We start from the raw sequence: 17,610 nt of genomic DNA, 5'->3' as shown, positions 1-17,610 counted from the left end.
TCACCATCAGTGGCTGAGACACCCTGTCCAACCTCACCCGGCTTTTTCTCCCCTTCTTACTGCAGGTGCTCAGCACCTCTGGAAGCCTCTGTGGCCTCGAGGGAGGCAGAAATGGGGCGGGATAAAGTGGCCCCCGCTTCTTACTACCCAGAGGCCAGGCATACATCTTTTGAGTTCAGCCTGCAGGGCAGCGTCATCACACCGCGTTATAAAGTGGAAACTGAGGGTCCAAGGTATGTGGTTTGGCTGAGGCTGCTCCCACCTTCTCTTTGCAGAACATGTCTCCCTGGCCAGCGCTTAATAACTGCACGTTGCCTCTCCTTACACATTGCTTTGAGGGGAGAGGGAAAGAACCACGGACGAGAACCACATCCATTTTTAATAAGTATTTATTTATCCAAGTTTCAGCCCTGATAGTGAAGCCTGTTGCAGTTTCTTCTGGCTGGAGCCTGCTTATGAGACCTGCTTTGCCACGGGGCAGGCGCTGGGATTCCAGGCCAGCCCATCACCCCAGACATCAGAGGAAACGAGAGAGTATTGCTCAAATGAGGGAGACTGGCGCTTTATTAAGGAAACAAAAAATACCAGTAAGACCAGAGAGGTGCTTAATGCCTTTCGGAGGCAGCTGTTTCTTCTCCTCGGCTCGTCCCCTCCCCCGCCCGCCGCGGACCAGAGCCCACGTGGATGCGGCTCAGCCGGAGGGGCCCAAGCCCTGAGCACTTCAGGCCCCCGCGAGGGTTTGGGGGCGCTCCGCAGCGGGGAGGGAGGGGCGCGGCGGGCTAGAGCCCGGGGGCGACCTCACCCTCAGCCCAGCAGCCGAGGTCCTGGCAAATCGCCCCGGGGCGTGGAGGCGGGGTGGTCACCGTCAACCCAGGATCCTCACCCACCGGGAGTTCCAGGCTCCACTGGTCCGCCCAGCTGGCGGCAGCCCGACCGCCTCTCCGCGGGGTTCCTTCTGAGAGGTCACCCCAGCTGCTCAGGCCCCCCAGCCAGAGCCCGCGCGCGCCCAGGCCGTGTCTAAACAGTTCTCCTAGGGTACTTAGTTCTAACTTCCAGCCCCTTCCCCTCGGGATCACAGGCCCCACCCAGCTCGAGGCGGCTTTCTCCCTCACTCCTGGGCTCCCCAGGAACACCCCGCGAAGGCACATGACCAAGCTGCTCCCCACGCCCTGCCGCCCCAGCCCGCCACCCCAAATCACCTCCCGCGGGCGCGGTGGGCCCACCGGGCGCACACTTGCTTTGCAAGGGCTCATGGCCCCTGCGCTTTTATTTCTTCGTGAAAAACCAACCCCTTTCCTCTTTCTGCCAGCAACACTGGGTAGAGAGGATGGCCAGATGCAGAGGCAGCTGCCCCCTGGCTCCTCCCCTTGCCCTCTGAGGACGCTCACGTTTTCCCACGGAGCCGTCTCACACCTTTAGAACCAAGGTCAGGAGGCGGGTGAGTCAAGGCAAGTGTGAATTCAGCACCAGCAGGGCGTGGCCCTCTCGCGTCCCGGAAGGGACTGGCCTGGGACAGGCTAATTAGGTGCCGCCCCTGCCCAGGGTTTATCGCTCTGAGTCAGAGAAGGAAGAGGGCTTAGTCCATCTCCACACCAACATATCTTCCCCGGCCACGCGGTGGGACTCCGTCTGGATCCGGGATTCGTTGGAGGCCAGGAACTCCACCGCCCGGTCCCACACCCGCTTCATGCGCCTCCTGCAGAGAGGGGGAGGGGAAGCTCAGGAGGCCAGTTGGCCCAGGGCTGCCAAGGGAGGTGGGCTGTGGATGCCCTCTGTACCAAAGTGGGGAGCGCACCCAGAATTTATCTATCTGCGGGAAGAGTGGTCAGGTGCTAACAGGACTCTTGCAGAGAAGAGAAATTTCGTGAGCCCAGAGAAATGCTTCCTCAACGTTCTCTGCTCCAAAAGCTTTCAATTAAAGAGAGCTGAAAGGGGCTGCAGCCCCACCCCACCCCAGGTGTCCAAGTGGGAAGACTCTTGCTAGGACTTGATACTGCAGCAGGCCCACTGCCCTCCTCCAGTGCAGGCTGCATTTTAATGTCTCGTGTGGGCCAATTAGACAGTGACCACTGGGCTGTTGAGTCCAGACTCCACAGCACTTCAGGGGATCGGGCTGAACTAAGCCTCCAGCGGGGGAGGCCTGGATGCTGGAGCTGCCTATGGAAACAGCCACCAGGTCGGGCTGTCTTTGCAGTGATCAGAGTCCCTGCTCTTTGGGGTCCCCGGGGCCCTGCACCCCCTCAGACAGCCTCCTATTTTCTCTTTGCTCCTCTAGACCAGACAGGAAGATCCCAGGGCGGTGCGGGAGGGCTGCTCTGATGTCTACCCTTTGGTGAGACCCAGCCTCATGTCTTACTGCAGACCACTCCCCAGCACCCCAAGCATGCAGTGAATGTGGGGGGGTGGTGGAGCAGGGCGTTCAGCGGGGAGTGCAGATGGAGGGAAGCTCTGGAGGTGGCCCCTGACTCAGGAGGCAGAGCGGGGTCTTGGGGCTTTCTTCCTGGGGGGTCAGGACCAAACCCCAGGACTGTTCAGCAGTCCTCACTTGGCTGGTCTGGGCCCGGCCCTACGGCCCTGGGGACTGAGACCTTCACGGCGGCTCCTGAGCAGGGAGGGACAGTGGCCTCACTCGGTCCCTTCCTGGGCAGCCCATTATCAGGTGATGAACAGCTGTCCTCGCGTGCCTCCCTGAACCAGCTCTTCAAAGCTCCCTCACCGCCCACAAGCAGGCCCTCCTCGCAGGGCAGCGTGCCCACGCAGGGCTGACTGGCCGCCTGTGTCCCCCTGGCCGAGTGGCCACCAGCGGCCTCCCCAAGAGCTGGAGGGCTGCGGGGGCCTCGTGCGGGGGCCCAATAGCTAGGATAACTGGTCATCCTATGCCCTGTCAGTCTGCTTCAAGTTCCCTGCCTGTCGCCATCTTGGACCTGGGGTGGACGTGAGTGCGCCTCAGCATCTCCACAGCTTCCAGCTCCTCCTGGGCTGACAACCACAGAGCCCAGCACTGGGAACAGAGAAGGCGCACCAGCCCACGGTCTCTGAGCAGGTTCCTTACCGTCCTTGTGCCTCAGTGTCCTCATCTGTCAAGTGGGGTCCTCGCTGTTCCCCCCACCCCCCAGGACCATGCTGAAGGTGGAGCGAGAGAGCACAGCATCTGGCCGGAGAACTCGGCAGAGTCTGAGCCCACACTGCGGTGGGCCCTCCCTGCTGGCCACCTCCTGGGACTCTGGCCCCCGATTCTACCCTACCCCTGGTTTTGTCAGGGATCCATCCAGCATCTGCAGCCCACAGGGACAGAGGTTCCGGAGTCCTGCGTGACAATGCTGGCCAACTCCTCCCACGAGCTGCAAGCCCATTCACTGCTGTGAAACGCTGTTTCCAAGTACAGGCGTGTGCATTCGTGTATGGGAACTAGACTGTGTTAGGTAAGACGTGTTTCTGACTGTGCATCATGGCTAATGACATGTGAAAAACAACCACCTCTTCCTCGCCAGTGATTGATTCAAGGAGAGATGAGTCACTGGCCAGTGGAACCTCAGAGGTGTGTCACCAGAGGCTTCTGGGGATGCTTTCCCCTGCTCAGGAGAGCAGCAGGGGGCCCACCTCCCCTCCACCGGCTACACGGCCGGTGCTGCTCTGCCTGTCGGCCGCCACTCTGTGCCCACAGAAACCGCCCACCAGCTGACAGCATCCAGAGGGCAGGAGCAGGAGAGCCCCAGAGACCTGACCGTGCTGTCCCTGACCTCCATTCGTGGAGCCCGTCAGGCCCTTCCCTGCAGAGCCACTCAGGGAGGAGAGGAGACCGAGGACTCACTCTCCAGAGCACCCATCACTATCAGCACTAACAGTGCTGGCATCTCCAGAGCAGTGGGACCACGCCTCTGCCCTAAGCAGTGACAGCAGGGGGGCAGAGGCGGGGATGGAGCCTCACGCTGGGACCAGGGCTGAACCGCCCCGCCCTGCACCACTGGCCCAGGGGCCCTCAGCGCGGTCCCAGCGGGGACTCACCGGCTCTGCGGCGGGATCAGGGTGTCGCGCACGTGCAGAATGCCCACGTACGGGTAGCGCTCCATGTCCTGCTCCCAGTCCACGTAGTGGTCCTGGACCACGTCTGTGGGACAGAGGGTGCTGTTCAGGCTGAGGCCCCGCAGCGGGGGGCCAGCAGCCCTCTTCCTGGGGGCCACGCACCTATGATCTTCTTCACCATCTCATACATGGCCTGTTCCTCCTCTTCCAACTTCCGCCACCGGTACTTCAGGAGGATCAGGAGCCCCCACAGGAAGGCCAAGCCTGGGAGGGGACAAAGCGCGGTTAATCCTGGCCTCCACTTTCCCTGGCCAGGAGCCCACTGGCTCTCATGGGGCAGGTGGCTGTGCTGGAGGCTGAGGCGGTGGCGTCCCTACTGTGTGTGAGACCCGGGCTAGCAAGCAGGAGACGGAGGATGGGACGTGCGGGGTGGGGGGCAGACAAGCGATTAAGTGGTCATCTTCCTCCTGCTGGCTGTCACCAGAGCGGCGTCCCTAGTCCTCCTCCCAGCCTCCTTCCCGGGCTTTCATCTTCTCCCTTGTGAACCAAAACTCTCGATTCATACATATATACATGCCAGGCCCTTTGTATTCGAGATGCTGCTGCCGATAATGATGTCTGTGCTTGCCTGCGTTGGGAAGGGAGCTGTGCGCACGCCCAGATGGCCTGTGATTTGTAAGCCGGCTCTCTCTGCAGAGTCAGGCAGCTTCTGTGACGTGGCCTTTCGCTTTCAGAGACACCCCAAGGTCCCGCTCAAAGGCAGCCCGTGATATCGGGAGACTCCCCTTTGCTGCTCAGCACCCTGGGCCTGGCTCGCTTTCATCAGGCATCTGCAGCTCCCCAGCAGGTGCTTACATTGTTCAGGGAGTAAAATCAGGCCAAGCTCCGGCTGTGTCTTCCCTGCCGTGCGGCCTGCACTCTGGAGCCCGGGGAAGGACGGTGCCCAACTGCAGCCCAGGCCGGGTGCCCCTTCGGGATGCTGATGGCCCCCACCCCAAACCAAGATTTTCTAGTTAATCTTTGTGCGCCAGCTGCCGGGCCTCCAGAGGAAAGCTGACCAGGGAGTGGTGGACTGGATCATCTCTGTTTCACTAAACAGACCTCAGGTTCACTGGGCAGAAATGAACTCCGCGGGCCTGGGTTTCTAGACCTAGTCTCCCGTGCTCGGAAGTCTTGCTGAGCTGGGCTGCCGGGGCAGGGGGACAGGGCGGCAGGACTTACACCAGAAGAAGATGAGCACGTTGGTGACGGCTGTGAGCAGCGCGCGGCTCAGGCGGCAGCCAACACCCATGCGGGGCCGCGAGGACTCCAGGCAGACCACCTTGTCCACCGTGGTCACCAGCTCAGACGGGTCCTCCCCTTTCAACCTGAGACAGGACACAGGGCTGTAAACAGGTTCAAAAGCCCTGAGGAGCTGCTGTAGAAGCCTCACTTTCAGCAGAAAGAGGAGGAAGGAGGGGCTGGGAAGCCTCCACTTGCTGATAAAATAGACTTTGTACCCTGGCTGCACTCTTTCCAGAAATTTCCCACATTGGCTACTTAGAAAGAATAAAGCTTTAAAGTCGGCAGCAAGCTTGAACCCCTGCCGCTAAAGTGACGCCCCCCTCTGTTGGGTCGTTGACAACCCTTCTCAGCGTGTGGAAGATTAAACTGTAAATTGCATTCCCACCTCCCAGCACAGAGAAATGGAGATGTTTACGGAATCGTGGCTTTGCGAGGCACGGCGAGGGACTGAAACAGTCCGGGAGGGGGTGCTTCTCCTTGGCGACGAGGAGGCACGTCGGCTGTTTAAGTGCGGAGGCCACGGGGCACCACCGGGCCCCATAGCACGAACAGCCCCAGCTCCCAGAGGCCAGACCCCAGCCCCAGCGAGGGGGTTATTGGGACGCTGGGAGACGCCGCCGACCCCCGTCCTTCTAGGAGGCGACAGGTCCCTGCTCTGGACTGCACAGTGAACGGCTGGTGCTTGAACTGTTGGGATTTCTCATGACCGACTTCTTTAAAAAAAATTTTTTTTCATATTGAAGTATAGTTGATTTACAATGTCGCGTCAATTATTACTGTACAGCAAAGTCCCGCGACTTACTTCTAAATGCTGGTCGTGGGGGCTGGGCTCAAGCCAGGCTGCCCCCTCCAACAGGAAAAGGTGGTGTCATCATTCCTGTGTTGGCAGCTTCGGCGTGTGCTGCCGAGGATAAAAATCCGTGTTCTCTGCCTTTTCTAACACTCGGGAAAATCGCTCAGCCACTCAGGGAAACTTTATTATTATTATTTTTAAAGCCAACGAATTCTAATCGTGCCATGCATCCAGTTATTAAGCTTCAGGCTCAGCTGCCCGAGGGACTTCTGCTGGCTGCACTGCTGATGGAATTAGTAATTTGAGTGGATTAGAGAGGAAGAGAACAAAACCCCAGAGTGTGCTTTAATATCAGCAGCTGTGGCCTGAACAGAGACCTGACAAACCCTGAGGGGCGGGGGTGGGAGTGGGGGCTGGTGGTGACGAGGCAGGGTCTCCCCAGCAGGGGACTCCCGCATCTGCAAGTGGCTGGTGCCCCCACCGCTGAGCTGAGGAGCCAGTCGGGGGCCTTTCAGGAGGGTGAGTGTGCTGTTTCTGTGAACCATGCTCACCAGGGACAGGAACAGGCCAAACCGCTCAGCTGGAATAAAACCCGGTCTCTCCATTTACAGTTTCCATACTGAGTGAAACCAACATACAGAATCGCCTCATCTACAAATGAAATGAAAACTAGCACCAAGGAAAGGCAAAACAGAAAAGCGCCTTCTCCAGCAAACCGTGGGGGCAGTGACGGGAAGGGGCACAGCCTGGGTTACTTGAAACAGGTGTAGCTGGACTGCCAGGCAATCACCCTGACACCTGGATTTTCGCGTCTCATCCTAAATTGCTCCTCCCGTGGCATTGCTGACCCTTCTCCCTCCACTGCCCAGCTGCAGGCCCGGCCCTTGACAACTCAGCTGGGAGACCCGGCCTCCACCTCCGGGCCCCAGACGCCAGCGCCGCTGGGCGAGGACAGGGCCTCACTCACCAGATGCCCACGTCCTTGTTACTGCTCAGTATCCAGGTCAGCGCAGCTTCAAACTTGGTGGAGGAGCTGCTGGTCACGTTCTGTGGGAGGGGGCGGAGGAGATTAGTGCTCCGTCTGGGCGGAGCAGCTGGGTCGTGGAAGCCCCCTTTGTCCTCCGCGTGCCCCCAAGCCCCGCTCCACTAAATGCTTAGCAAACTGGAGGGATGGCGATCTGACGCGGATGATCCCGGAGAAGAGGCTGTAACTGGAGGAGGTGATGTGGAAGCATGTGGGAAAACGGGGCAGGTCTGCGGCGCCAGGCCAGAGGGCTGGCGGCTCATCTGGATGGAGATAAAAGAAGACGTGGGGGCGGGGGGGGGGGGCCCTCACTGCGGCCAGAGCCGGCCGTGTGGCCCTGGGCAAAGGCCCTCCCCTCTCCGGGCCCCAGGTGCCTCATCGGTGAAATGAAAACTGGATGAGGTGACCCCTTGGGTTTCTGCCGGCTCCAAAACCTATAATTCTGTCATCCTGAGGCCACATCGAAAATCAAAAGGACCCAGAGCAACCCGGATGGTAATCCTGAGGGGGAAGTGAAATGGCAGGTGAAATGTCTTAAATAAGCTGCTGAGAAGGGGAAAATGAGCCAGAAGAGGAGCAAGTCACAGGGCCGCTCCAGGAAGGGGCAGGGCAGCGGCCTGGTCAGCTGGCTGGGGGGCAGCGGGTCAGGAGCGAGCTGCCTGCAGGCTGGGCCCCCGGCTCTCAGCTCACCCTGAGCACAGTCACCCCACTGCTGCCTTAACTTCAGGGAGCTGAGCACTCAACTGTGTTAAAAAAAAAAAAAAAAGATTTTTTTTTAAAGGGAAAGCAAACAAGCCAAAAAGCAAACACAAAACGAGCAAAAAAAACAACAAAACGCGGGGCTTGAAAGATCAATACAGAACACCAGGCCCTTCGGGGAATGGACACACCGGCAGCCTACTTACTGCTATATATTCCTGGGCTTCCACGACAGGAATGCATTTGCTCTTTAGCTTCTCTGGATTTCCGCATTCAAAATTACCTAGGAGGGGAAAAAACACACATTCAAACACAAAGAAGAGGTGAAAAAAATGTACCTGGCAACAGACTGAACACAGCAGCAAGAATCAAGCCATCAGCTCTGACGGGAGCGTGTGGCCCGCCGGCCCTGACAGCTGCGGGGCATCTTCACTGTGCAGCAAGATCAAAAGCCACTTAGCTTGGATCGAGGCCAGATCATTAAAACCTGACCTGCAAAGCAGTGCAGCGATTTGCATTAAATGACTAAAAAGCTGCCCAATACCAAGGTCTGTTTGCAACTGATCCCTAAAAGGATCAGACAGACAGCCCTGGAAGGTACTGGGATGGGACTATAAATAAACGCAGTCTGGGAAAAAGAAAGGAAGGGAGGCCACTGCACTGCAGAGTCTCTGAGTGGTCCCAGGCTGGTGACCTAGAATGCCAGGCTTTGAGGGGCCCTCAAGAAGGCGTACCTGTGTGCTGGGACCCCGGCACGGGGCTCCAAAGCCCTCTGCTGAGCACCCTGTGTAGCCGGCTCCCACTTAGGGTGGAGCTGGGAGCCTCGCCCTTCGTCCGGCCCAGGCTTCCAGGCCCGGCCCATGGACCAGCCTCTCTGAAAAGGCCCCAGCCATGGGGGCCTCGTTTAGCCAGATCGGCTGGCCCTGGGGCCCCGCCACAGCCCTGGGGCCCCGCCACAGCCCTTAGCCCCCGACTGCCCACTGTGGCTCACCCGCCAGCAGCTGCTTTACCACGAGACCCCGTGGGAGCAGGGGCTGTGCGAGGCTGGGCCTTAACCCCTCACCGGCCTAACTGCCCTCAGCCTGGCACAGCCTGGGCTCTGGATGGCCAGTCTGTATGTGTCTGTGTGCTGGGGAGAGAGTGGCTGAAGATAATATCACAGAAATCCTGAGAATGAACTGAAGCCTGCTCCTCGCTCCCCAGCAGCCAGATCTTCCTACTTCAAAGCTGGCTTGTCCTTCCAGGCCCCCCGAGATTCAGCTGGCTTCTCCCGTGCTCCTGCCCTGCTCAGGCCTCTGGGACTACTGCCTAGGTCTCCTGGTTTCCTCCGCTCCCCTTTCTCATCCATGTTTGGTCAACAAAGCTTTAAAATGATCCTGCTTAGATGACACTCTTCGCTGAGTGCTGCCTTCCTGCACCTGGCTCTCTGTCCATCACTCCCCCGCTCCAAGCCTCCCTGCCTGCAGGATGGAGCCACAACGGCCTGGCAACCACGGCTGACCGGGTGAGACTCATGCTCCCCGTTTCTCCTTCCTCATGCAGCTGCTTCCAACCCCGACTCTGTAATTTCCTGCCTCTTTGGCCCTGCCTTTCCCCAGCAAATACGTATCTACTCCCACCTGGGCCTGAAGGCCTCGCACAGAGACCCCTTCCCCTGTGACACTTTCCTGACGGCTCCGGCTAAAAGGCACTGCCTCCCAGAACTTCTAGCCTCTTGGTTCCCATCTATCAGCATTTTATATCACCCTGTGGTCAGGAGGGTGGGTGGCCTGTCTCTTCTACTGAACCACAGGCAGTCTGTGGACAGGATCCTTGAGTCACCTTGTATCCTGCAAAGGCCAGCTCAGTGCCCTGTCCATAGCTGACCTCCAACAGGAGGAAGGGGACAGAGTATGGCCAGAGAGCCTGCACTCCTCTGCAGCCTGTCTCAGTGAGAGGCAAACCCTCAGAAGACAGTGGGTACCAGGCCCCCTGATGACAAGAGCCAGGACCGCATATGGAGGATGGGAGGGGGAGAACTGCCTACTAGGATCCGTAGTTTAAGAGTGGAGCTCCTCAACGTTACCTCCTGGGGGCCTCGGCAAACCTCAGACTTTGATGCAATAGGTTTGAGATGAGCCAGAGATGCTGCATTTCCAATAAGCTCCTGGGTGACACTGATATGCTGTGCTTGGACCACACCGAGTCACAAAGGTTTCAAATATGCCCTCCAGCCAGAATTTACATGCCAAAACCTGGGCCATAACTGACTGTGATGCTGTGAGCCCCGACCCTGCCTCTCCTCCAGGGAACTCACAGAGGCCCCCGTGGCCGGCCTGGTCCCCTCGCAATCAGGAGAGAGGAGGTGCAGAGCTGAGGCTCACAGGCTTGGCCCTGAGGGCTGAGGGCCGAGTCCAAGTCCTCTCAACCTTGACCTCCCATGACAACCTTAGACAAGGGCTGGCCCTGCAGGTGAGCGGTGCCCCGGAGGGCAGGACGGGCCTGAAGGTGCTCGGTCCACCACCCAGACCACTTGTTGCCTGCAGAAGCCTCTGCACCTGACCGGGCCGACCTGGTACAGGGAGGCCCTCCAGGTTGGGAGTCCTAGACTCTGAAATGGCCTGAGGCCTGGTCCTTTCCAACACCACACGGACACCCAGAACATTAGGTGGAGGGTGCCCCAGAGAATCGGGTGCCCCTGCTGAAAGGGAATCTATGTTTTGCTCAAATGCAAGGCTTACACGGATGTGCCTGTGGGGGACGTGGGGAAGGTGAGGCGTGGCTTCCGGGAGACCACCACGGCACCTCGGCCTCGGCCACTGAGGAGGCTCGGACCTTAGGAAGCCTACTCACCTGCCTGGATGGCCAGGAAGTTGTACAGCTCGTGCAGCAGCTCCAGCAAGGCCGCCTTCTGCTTGGCCTGACAGAACTGGAAGGGCACAGGACAAGCGGTCAGCAAGGCGGCATGGGTGAGGGGCCTGGCTGCCTGCTCTCGTCTCAGCCACACTGTCAAGAGCTAGGCCGCAAGGACAGCCTCACACCTTAAAACAGCAACGACAGCAAATTCTGCCAAGACGTGGGCCCAGGGGTAGGGTCGGTAAACACCAGGTTGACACACGTAAACGAACAACGTGACAGCGGAGGTGGACTGACGGCAGACTCGGTGACAACCAAGGGCCGGCATTCGAGAGGCTCCCAGGCCCCGGGCCCCGCGTCCCCGCGGGTAAAGGCCACCAGCTGTGGAGTGCGGGCGCAATCATGGGCAGCGCGGCACCCGGTCTCCTCGGAAGGAAAAGCCAATGCCGCACGATGCGGTCTGGTCTCCCCCTGGGCCACTCCCGTCCAGTTTCCGGAGAGTCAAGTATCTACAGTCTGCCTGTGGATTGTCTACTTTGCACATTATCTGCTGCAAATGTTTAATCTTAGATTCTTCTAGAAATGGAAAATGTAGAGGAATCTGAACTGTCGGGAGGAAAACGTCACCTGTGTGAGAGAGGCACGCCTGCATGCCCACTCCTGCAGCGCCCGTGACAGCAGGGGCACCGTTCAGCTGGACTCGCTGCACTTGGAACATTCAAAACAGGCTGCTTTTTTTTGAGAGTGGGTGGGAGGTTGGGTGCTGTGCTGAGTGGTCGTATGTGAACCCTGAATCCTTACCACATTCCTCACTGTACCCCAATTTCTCAGGTGAGTGGCCCAAGGTTTAGAGACCAGAGGTGGCCACTAAGATCCCACAGCTCATAGGTGGTGGAGCCGCATGGGAGTGTGGCCAGCGGACTCCAAGCGCACTCCCCAGCTCCAGACCGCTTCCAGGTTGTCACCGGGCACAGCCCTGGACTGGAAGTCGGAGGTCTGGGTTCTAGATCTGGCTCTGTAGCTAGAGAAGAAACCAAGATCGTTTTCCTTCTCGGGGCTAATGTGCTGCCCTGATCTAATTTGGTCCTGAATACTCTCCGTGGCCGAGCTTTGTCCCCTCATGTGACCTAAAGGCCCTGATGCCTTAACAAGGTACCAAATGATGTAACCAAGACTTATGCACAAGACCATAAATGTCCAAAACAACTCACATGCCTACTAGCAGAGTCAGAAACCCCAACTACTTTTTAAAGGTGATTTAACGATATCGGCAAAGCTGATACTTGTCAAATATAACTAAATATACAGAGATCCCAATTCTATAAACACATACATACACAGAGAGTGAAGGGAGGAGGAGAAGCTCTCCAAACATTAATGGTGATTATCTCTAGGTGGCAGAACCAAGGGGGATTATTGTCCCATTTTTCAAACTTGCTAAACATCTATCGTTGTCACAATCAGGAAAAAAAGGAGCAACTAATACTGTTCTGAACTCATAGACATTCAGGCAAAGCAAGGCTGAAAGGACAAAAGGTAGCAGACGATGCGACAGCCTGAGTAAGATAACACACCCACTGCCAGCCCACCCCCAGTGTTTTCCACAGGACAAAAGCAGAAAGAATGACAAGACTTGCAGAGAGCTGAGATGGGGGAAAAAAACACCTGTCTCTCAAACCCAAAGGCCCCTCTGGGTTTTGGGTGAGCTTGAGCCACAGAAAGTGTGAGGCTTTCAACAAGAAACTCACTCAAGCTGAGAAGTACCCCCTGAGCTGCCTGCTCCTGTGCTCATCCTCCCCGAAGGCCGGGCATGCCCCACAGAAGCTCAGTGCAGCAGCACCCAGCACCGAGCCTGCAGGGAGCCTGTGAGGTCTGGCCTGGGACCCGCCTGGCCAGGCTGGGCACGTCTTTAGCGAGCAGCTGGATGGTGCTTGACGGCTCACGCAGAGGGGATGAGCGCATCCCCCACTGAGGACGACCCCAAAGGGAATCTGCCCTCTGCCATGGGTCTGACATACTCACAGATGTGCAGGACCAAGAGACAGAAACCAGGGGGCCCGTTTCTAAATAGAAGACAAATGACTAGTATCGCCAGAGGAGTCTCACAGAAATGAAACTTTTGCTCCCGTTTCTGTTTTCTGTCTTCAAAAGTGTAGCTTCCCCTTCTGGCCACATTTCTGGGCCACTTCCTTTAATCATCAACTGCAGTTTTTACGATAGAAGGCAGATTATACTTATGAGTCTGTCTTTATAAAACAGTAGGGAAGCAAAGATATCTGGTGGATGAAAGCAATAAATACATGTAATAAAAACACCCCCAAATATGACACAGCAGAAGCTGAAGAGAAATAAAACCGCCTGTCTGCATCAGGATGCCACTTCATGAATGTAGGCAACGTGGGCCTGGCGATGAGTGTGTGTGGTCCCTTTCCCGGCCGCCTCCCCGTGCCCTCAATTGCCAGAGATGTGCCCTGAGGGCTGGGGCAGGCCTGGAGTTGGACACTTAATAATTAGACTTCTAAGTCATGCCCTCTGGCAGCACAAGGCTCTGCCTGGCAGGATTTATGACCTGAAAATTTACAGCCTCTATCTCCCCTAGACTACTACCTGTACTGGTGGCATCCCAGCTCCTTGCTAATGCCGTTTTCATGACTTGTAAATGGACAGGGCAGCTCACCTTCCCCAAGTATTATTTGTAGGGAACATTAAAGTGTCACAAAACCAATCTATAGACTAAGAGAACTAACTCCACTTCAGATGTGTTTAAAAAAACCCCTTGATGACATTTCAAATCAGAACAGCATTTTCAGAGCCAGAGAAGAACGACCCGAGAATGTGGAATTGAGAACCTGGCCTCCTGGCGCTTAAAAAGCAGCCCACTCTTCCCCCTGAAGCCAGGGAGCTTGAGAGGTCCCTCAACCACCACCCACTGCACACCCTCCCCGCCCCCCCCGTAGACTCAGGCAGAAGATCAAAGTCCTCCATGCTGCGATTGATGGGAGAGCTCCTATAAAGTCAGGGGTTGGATCTTGGGAGCTCAAATTCTGTTTCAAGTCCTCCTTCACAGCCACAATTGAATCTGACATGTACCTCACAGAACACAATATGATTCTGGTATGTTACAGGAAGCACTCCTGAAAATGATCCTTTTATGATCTTTTTCTGGGCAAGTTTACCTCCCAATGGAGGCTAACATCCTTGAGACAAATAGTGAAAGCTAGAAAAACTCAAACTCACCTCATCTGTTTTTGTCTCACAGTCCACTGGCAGTAATTTCACTGAGACCAAGAAAAGAAACAGAGGAAATTAAAAGTGTGGGTTTTGGAAAAGGGTACAAAAAGGGATCATTCTCAAAATTCAGAGGAAGTAAAACATTACCAACAAAAAGGTGGGGATTAGAAAAATATCACCTAAATGAAGCATTTTTAAAATGTAGGCAGTAAAATGTAAAGGGGTTCTCAGTTCTGGATTAAGAATTAGAACACCTGTTTTCTAATCTCAGGGAAAAATGACTAGCCACAGGATATTGGGTAACTACTCACTTAACCACTCTGAACCTCTGGTTTCTTCATCATAGCATGGGATCACTAAAGCCTTCCTAGCTTAATTTAGACTCATTGTGAAAGACAACATATAATGGTGGTTCTCTAAACAATGTTATGTTAAACATGATTAATACCGTTATGGGAGGGGAATTCCAGGTAAATCCCCACTATTTAGCCAAGAGCTGTAGTCTTAAAGCATCTCAGCGACGAGTATGACAGTATAGTTTTTGGACATCACCAATGTAGTTACAGTTAGAACCAGTACAACCACGACACTCCTGGGTCGATTTAATTTCTCCAGCAAGTGGATAACCTGCTCTCATAGTCAAGAAATTATCTGAGTGTGTGCATAAGTCTGGGATCCCTGCACCCAAAGACTTCCTCATACACCCAAATATCCATCTGCTGCAACAGCTAAGACATAATTTAGCTTTCCCCTGCATTTTGGCTGTCCGTGCTAGGCATGGAAAAATGTGGCTGGGAATAGTATTAATCACACTTGGTTTTTGTAAAGAATATTAAAAGCTGGTGAACTAAAGGGTCACTTTATACTTAAATGTATCAAGAAATGGTCACTCTGCTGTTTCCTATTAGCCTAGAGAATTCTGGAATAAGTAAATTTCCCTTTTAGAAAACACAGATCCTTAACTATTCGTTAATATACTGTATCTGGCAGATCTCATTCTGCCATGTCTCATCACAGAACTAACTGTGGACAGAGGCATGGGTGGGAATATCCTTGAGCCACAGGACCCTCTCTTAACACATTCCATGAAGGTGCTGGAAACAGTGATAAATGCCATGATTTACATCAGTTTAAACTCTTTAAAGGCTCTTGCACGCCTGTCTGACGCAGGACTAGTATAATCTCCTCTTGACATACAGTGGGTCCCCCGGGCCAAAGAAGAGGAGGATGTGGAGTTTTTGGTGCTGCAAAGCTGGGACCCCAATCAGAACCTATCTCTGAGCGGGTGACCTGGGGCACATAGAATGTGAATGAGCAAGAAATCAAAAGGGAGGGCAGAACTTAAAAGGAGTCGGGGTGGGCCTTTAGAGGGTTGTGTTAGAGGGCTTTCTAGAGAAGGAAAAGTAAAAGTGACTACGGAAAGACTGCTTCCAGCACGTGCTGGAAAGGGAGGTTAAGTAGGGAGGGCTAGGGCCGAAAATAAGAAGAGGAGGGAGTGAAGACAGAAATGATTGCAGATGCAGGAATCCCACAGCTGGAGGAAGGAAAGTCTTAAGTCTGGAGGGAAGAAGGTGGCCTGAGACATCTAACAGGCCCGGGACGTGCGGCCTGGCGCTGAGAGGCCCGGGGTTCGTTTCGGGGACACCCGCGCGCCCAGCGCCCTCCCCTGCGCCGGCCCGGGACGTACTGTTGTCCTCCGCCTCCTGCGGCGCCGAGGGCTTGCCCATCTTCACCCAGAGGATGCCCAGGAAGACGAGCAGCAGCCCCAGGCTGGCCCAGAGCAGGAGCCGGGACAGGCAGCGCTCCAGCCGCCGCCCCGCCTCGGGCCGGGCGCGCGCCGAGGCCGCCGGGCCGGCTCTCGTCGCCCGTAGGCCCGGGCGTGGGTCGGGGCCGAGGAGGGCGGAGGGCGGCCGCGCCGAGGCCGGAGACGCAGCCCACCAGCGCCGGAGCCCGGGGCTGGCGCCCGGCGCGGTCCTGCCGAACGGCCGGCCGTCCTCGTCCTCCTCGGAGCTGCCCCGGGCCGAGGCGCGGCGTCTGAGCGGCGCGGGGCGAGCGAGGCCGCGGCTCCCGGACCAGGAGGCCGCGGGGGCTCCGAGGTCGCCGTAGGCCCCGGGCGTCGAATAGGCCGGGCCCGAGGCCGCCGGGGAGAGCCAGGGCTCCACCCGCGGGGAGGCCGCGGCGGGCCTGGCGCGCAGCGGCGCCTCCTCGCGCAGCCGGGCCTCCTCGCCCCGGGCCCGGGCCGCCTCCCGCGGCCGCTCCTCGCCGCGCAGCCGGGCCTCGCCGCGCAGGCGGCGCAGCTTGTTGCGGTAGACGTCCCGGGTGGTGTCGGTGATGGGGCCCGGCTGGAAGCCCAGGGCCTGCAGCTCCCGCCGCAGCTCCAGGTCCGACAGGCCTGCCATGGCCAGGACACCGCCCCCGGCGCGCGCCGCACCCGGAACTGCTCCCGCCCGCGGGCGCGGCGGAGCGGGCGGGGCTCCGCGCCATGACTGGAAGGTCAGTGCTGGCCGCCATATTGGGATGTCTGTGACGATCGTCGTGTGGCCATGATGGTAAGGTCAGACTCGGCCTCCCAGGGCCACCATGTTGGGGAGGTCTGAGGGTGTTTTTGAGGGGTTTTATTTTTGGTTTCCTTTTCTCTTTCCCGTCTTCCTCACTCCTTCTGTGAGAGCAACACAAACTCCACGACAGGCCCTCAGTTCAGTTCAATTCAGTTCAGTGGCTCAGTCGTGTCTGACTCTTTGCGACCCCATGAATCACAGCACGCCAGGCCTCCCTGTTCATCACCATCTCCCGGAGTTCACTCAGACTCACGTCCATCGAGTCCGTGATGCCATCCAGCCATCTCATCCTCTGTCGTCTCCTTCTCCTCCTGCCCCCAATCCCTCCCAGCATCTGAGTTTTTTCCAGTGAGTCAACTCTTCTCATGAAGTGGCCAAAATACTGGAGTTTCAGCTTTAGCATCATTCCTTCCAAAGAAATCCCAGGGTTGATCTCCTTCAGAATGGACTGGTTGGATCTCCTTGCAGTCCAAGGGACTCTCAAGAGTCTTTTCCAACACCACAGCTCAAAAGCATCAATTCTTCGGTGCTCAGCCTTCTTCACAGTCCAACTCTTACATGACCACAGGAAAAACCATAGCCTTGACTAGACGGACCTTAGTCGGCAAAGTAATGTCTCTGCTTTTGAATATGCTATCTAGCTTGGTCATAACTTTTCTTCCAAGGAGTAAGCATCTTTTAATTTCATGGCTGCAGTCACCATCTGCAGTGATTCTGGAGCCCAAAAAAATAAAGTCTGACACTGTTTCCACTGTTTCCCCATCTATTTCCCATGAAGTGACAGGACCGGATGCCATGATCTTCGTTTTCTGAATGTTGAGCTTTAGGCCAACTTTTTCGCTCTCCTCTTTCATTTTCATCAAGAGGCTTTTTAGCTACAGGACCAAAAAGGCCGAAGTCCTGATTTCCTCAAAAAGATAAGTTTCAGTTTCCCCGAAATTAGCTCAGCACACAAGAGCCAATCAACTGCCAGCCCGGGAAAATCAAATCAAGCCCGGGAAATGAAAGCCAATCAGAACTCAACACCTAACCCCAGAGGGTGACCAATCAGACCCGGAGACTCCCGTTTTTTGAATTTAGGGCGCGAGAATACTCTTTATAAGCAATGTAACCCAGAGTTCAGGGCTCCTTCCTGCGGCGGCTGCGTCGGTGTCGGTGGGAGT

The 17,610-nt window shown here is 56.4% G+C and overlaps 1 protein-coding gene across 1 annotated transcript; it reads right to left on the bottom strand.

Annotated features, from left to right (window-relative positions):
• Positions 1 to 371: 371 nt before the first annotated feature.
• LEMD2 (LEM domain nuclear envelope protein 2) lies at positions 372 to 16,297 on the bottom strand. Its single transcript, XM_040249086.1, has 9 exons — positions 15,577 to 16,297; positions 13,896 to 13,936; positions 10,656 to 10,731; positions 8,030 to 8,106; positions 7,068 to 7,147; positions 5,245 to 5,390; positions 4,186 to 4,287; positions 4,006 to 4,108; positions 372 to 1,696 (listed from the first exon to the last, which is right to left on the bottom strand). The coding sequence occupies exons 1-9, from the start codon at positions 16,286 to 16,288 to the stop codon at positions 1,546 to 1,548; spliced, it is 1,488 nt and encodes a 495-aa protein (XP_040105020.1). The 5' UTR covers positions 16,289 to 16,297; the 3' UTR covers positions 372 to 1,545.
• Between the last annotated feature and the right edge of the window lie 1,313 nt (positions 16,298 to 17,610).

The sequence above is a fragment of the Oryx dammah genome, unplaced genomic scaffold (genome assembly GCF_014754425.2).
Source record: "Oryx dammah isolate SB20612 unplaced genomic scaffold, SCBI_Odam_1.1 HiC_scaffold_11, whole genome shotgun sequence".
Taxonomy (NCBI): domain Eukaryota; kingdom Metazoa; phylum Chordata; class Mammalia; order Artiodactyla; family Bovidae; genus Oryx; species Oryx dammah.
The sequence above is the reverse complement of the archived record's forward strand: the minus strand, read 5'-3'. Positions and strand labels throughout refer to the sequence as shown.